This window comes from Rhizophagus irregularis, chromosome 31 (genome assembly GCF_026210795.1).
Source record: "Rhizophagus irregularis chromosome 31, complete sequence".
Classification (NCBI taxonomy): Eukaryota; Fungi; Glomeromycota; class Glomeromycetes; order Glomerales; family Glomeraceae; genus Rhizophagus; species Rhizophagus irregularis.
In genome coordinates, this window is record NC_089459.1 from 1 (window position 1) to 4404 (window position 4404).

Sequence of the window (4404 nt, forward strand, 5' to 3'; positions counted from 1 at the left end):
TAACCCTAACCCTAACCCTAACCCTAACCCTAACCCTAACCCTAACCCTAACCCTAACCCTAACCCTAACCCTAACCCTAACCCTAACCCTAACCCTAACCCCAACCCTAACCCTAACCCTAACCCTAACCCTAACCCTAACCCTAACCCTAACCCTAACCCTAACCCTAACCCTAACCCTAACCCTAACCCTAACCCCTAACCCTAACCCTAACCCTAACCCTAACCCCTAACCCTAACCCTAACCCTAACCCTAACCCTAACCCTAACCCTAACCCTAACCCTAACCCTAACCCTAACCCTAACCCTAACCCTAACCCTAACCCTAACCCTAACCCTAACCCTAACCCTAACCCTAACCCTAACCCTAACCTCTAACCCTAACCCTAACCCTAACCCCAACCCTAACCCTAACCCTAACCCTAACCCTAACCCTAACCCTAACCCTAACCCTAACCCTAACCCTAACCCTAACCCCAACCCTAACCCTAACCCTAACCCTAACCCTAACCCTAACCCTAACCCTAACCCTAACCCTAACCCTAACCCTAACCCCAACCCTAACCCTAACCCTAACCCTAACCCTAACCCTAACCCTAACCCTAACCCTAACCCCAACCCTAACCCTAACCCTAACCTCTAACCCCTAACCCTAACCCCAACCCAACCCAACCCACAACCTCTAACCTCTTTCTAACCCTAACCCTAACCCTAACCCTAACCCTAACCCTAACCCTAACCCTAACCCTAACCCTAACCCTAACCCTAACCCTTAACCCATAACCCCTTAACCCATAACCCTTAACCCATAACCCTTAACCCATAACCCTTAACCCATAACCCTTAACCCATAACCCTTAACCCTTAACCCTTAACCCATAACCCTTAACCCATAACCCTTAACCCATAACCCTTAACCCATAACCCTTAACCCATAACCCCTTAACCCATAACCCTTAACCCTTTAACCCATAACCCTTAACCCATAACCCTTAACCCTAAATAACCCTTAACCCATAACCCATAACCTATACCCTATAACCATAATGCTAACCCTATAAAAATTTAACATTAAATTGGCGAATTTTTCTGTACTCAAACGAACCTTTAAAAATAAATGTTTTATTATTTTTTCAAAATATTTATTATTATTAAATACCAAAGGAAAAAACAGAAAAAGAAATACAAAGATTCTCTACAACTCACATTTAAATTTGTATAAAATTTATATATTACAAAAATATTTTTAAAATTTCATTATTCTACATACCTTGTTTTTAACACAACCAGCGATTCGATTTTAATAAATTTATATTATTGGATTCATCTCAATAAGAGGATTCTAATAATAATAAAATCAAATTACTAGCTTTAATATTGAAAAAGTTATGTCATAAAATGTATTTTTACTTCAGTACTTAAGATTTATTTATGAGTTATATTAGTATTATTCAGGAATCAATACAAGCATATCAATTTATAAGAGCACGGACTTCACTTTTTCTTTTTACTGACCGATTTTTCAGTCTTTACCACTTTTTATCTTCTCGTTATATACATCTAAAATATACTGTAACATTACCTATGAACTTTTTTTTTCTTATATTAAGATATATCTGCCACACCTTTCAATAGTAATCAGATCCATATTCAAACGGCAAAAGTTAAAAACATTTATTAATCGATAAAAATTTTTTTTAACGTCTCAAGACCACATGTATTAAAGCAGCTTTCCGAAAAGATATTTTCAATAAGTTTTGCAATTAAGCTCAATTTCAAATGCCAACTTTATTGGCTCATTCAATTCCTCTACACTTTAAAACAGAATCCCAAACATCACATATATAACTCACATTTGAGTTTTAGCAAATTCAATCAAATAAGTTAAACTCATAATTTTAGATAAAGCAAATTGATTGAAAATTAATTAAAAATCATAATTATGAGTTTTAGCAAATTGCGTTGATTTTACAAAGTCATATTTTATATTTGAGCAAATTGGTACTTTTTTTTGAATTTAACTTATCCTTTTTTTTTAACTTTTATCGATAATATTTTTAAAAATATTAGTTTCGGGGTCTGTTATATTTTGGCCAAAATTAAGTATAATTCCGGCCAATATTAACTATAATGCAAACCAAAACCGTCCGATTAGTTTTGCAACATTTTTTCAATTTTTTGTGATTATCTCAAAGATTCAATGATTCGATTTGCGGCATTTTTTTTAATTCGCAGAGCTCAACGAGGGCTACAAAATAAAAAAAGATCGCATAAATTAAACTACTGAATGCTGAGATAATCACAAAAAACATGATTTTTTTTTGAAATTTGTGCCAATTTGCTAAAAAGTTATACTCATATTTTCAGTTTTAGCAAATTAAGATAGATTAAAATGCGATATTTCGATTTTTAGCAAATTATGGGTCTATTTTAAATAGGAGCAAAAACGCCAAATTCACGCAACCGGTTATGAGGTTATATATACGATATCTGGAGCTTTAAACCGCTTAGAAATTAATAACTCTTATATCTCGTCCAAACTATATAGAAGTCCATCAGTACCATCATTATATTCATCAATATTATTTTCATGATTTCGGAGGACCATCATCTAGTTTTAAGATGTATGGCGTCGAAAAGATAGCTTTTTAATTGAATCAATATTTATTTCAGAAAAATATAGTATTAATATTTAGGATTGGGGCATTTAAATTGGCTTTTCAAGCTTTTGCTTTCTTTCTGAAAATCAGCTTTATTTCCTTTCGTGTATTCTTACGTTTTTCACAACATTTATTGCAAGCTTGAATGTTCATATGGCAGATTGTTACCACGAGAATGGGCGAAAAATCAGCTTTTTTTATTATACGAACATTTAAAAGACATTATTTCTTATCAAAATTTAAGGCTGGAGACTTCTATTACTATATAATTTATAATTTATTCAACAATTAATTTTTAATTATATATCATATTAATGAAAAAAATCACAATAAATTATTAATAAATACCTTCTTTTAAGTTTTCTTTATTCATTTGGATTATTTTTGATTTTATCATGTGAACTTTTTAATAAAATTTTAAGTCGCATTTGTGCATAAATAGCTGTAAAGCGTAGATCTTTTTTCTGTTTCGTTATTTATACATTTTATATTTTCTCGAAACGCAAATTTATCGAAAATTTAATTTTTATATTTACTGTACATATTTTTTGCGTAAAAAAAAAGATTTTGTATTTTATTTGTTTATGAATATAAATTATTTTATGGATAATTTTAACGCTCACCCGGGTGAAAATCACCTGGTCAGCGTGACATCGAATTTTACGTTTCAAAAAAAAATTAATTTATTTTTTAATATAATAAATAACATATGTATTACTCGTTATATAATTTACATTAATAAATCTCGTTAACAACAAATAATGTTTTTATTAGTATTTAATTACATTAATTACATCAAAAATATCTGTCGTTCTTCTCTCCGATTATAATTTTCTAATATAGAAGCTTACAATACATAAAAATCTACGCTGCTCTCATATTAATTAAAGTAGTTATTAGTACAATAAAAAATCAAATAAAGAGTGCACTCTGGTATAAAACTATGCGAAGTATAGTATAATACCTCTATATTTCCCATCCCTAGCATTTGGACACTTTTTCTGCTAACGACTATATTTTCCGCATAACAGACATCTGTGTTGACTCTTTGCCACTTGATAATTTGGATCATTCAGGTTTTCTTGCATCGGGACCCGTTTTTTTGATAATTCCATAGCGCTCTTCAATCTTTTCTTTGAGGAGCACCTCGTATTTTAGTAACATTAGGATTAGTAATCTGCCCAATAAGTGCTGTTGGTAAAGGAATAATTATATTGCTAGGTATCTTGTCTCGATTGATCTTCTGTATAATTATTCACTTCTAAATTATTATTAGTATGATCATTTCTTTCTGATTGTATTTCATGTTTGAGCTGCAATAAAATCTTTTAGTATCTTAATTAATTCTTCATCAGTTTTTGTTTCCAAAGCAACATTTATAGCAGTTTTTGCTGTAAAATGCAACTCCAAATCGATTTCTTTTGGAATTATTTTGGCGCATGATTTCATTAGGTTGAATATGTTTCTACTCCTTGAAAAATAACGCAAACTTTGAAGTGTAAAGTTATTTTGAGGTGGTGAGCACTGGTGCATATGTCGAAGTATCTACAGGTTCTATTGCAGAAAGAACTGGTGAATTTTCAAAACTGCAATCCAAATTAGTTATGTTATCTTTGTACCATCTAGCAAGGTATTGCCGCTGATATGAAATTGCCGAATCTTGAATATAACATTACCCTCCAGAAATGGCGACAGATAATGCCTTTTGTAACTGTTTCCATGCAGGTACAGAGGTGAGTTCCAT

The 4404-nt window shown here is 32.0% G+C and overlaps 1 protein-coding gene across 1 annotated transcript; it reads right to left on the bottom strand.

Moving 5' to 3' along the window:
- Positions 1-3962: 3962 nt before the first annotated feature.
- OCT59_022103 (uncharacterized protein) lies at positions 3963-4193 on the bottom strand (the record flags this gene model as incomplete). Its single annotated transcript, XM_066144601.1, has 1 exon — positions 3963-4193. One exon carries the CDS (start codon positions 4191-4193, stop codon positions 3963-3965), a length of 231 nt encoding a protein of 76 aa, XP_066006045.1.
- Between the last annotated feature and the right edge of the window lie 211 nt (positions 4194-4404).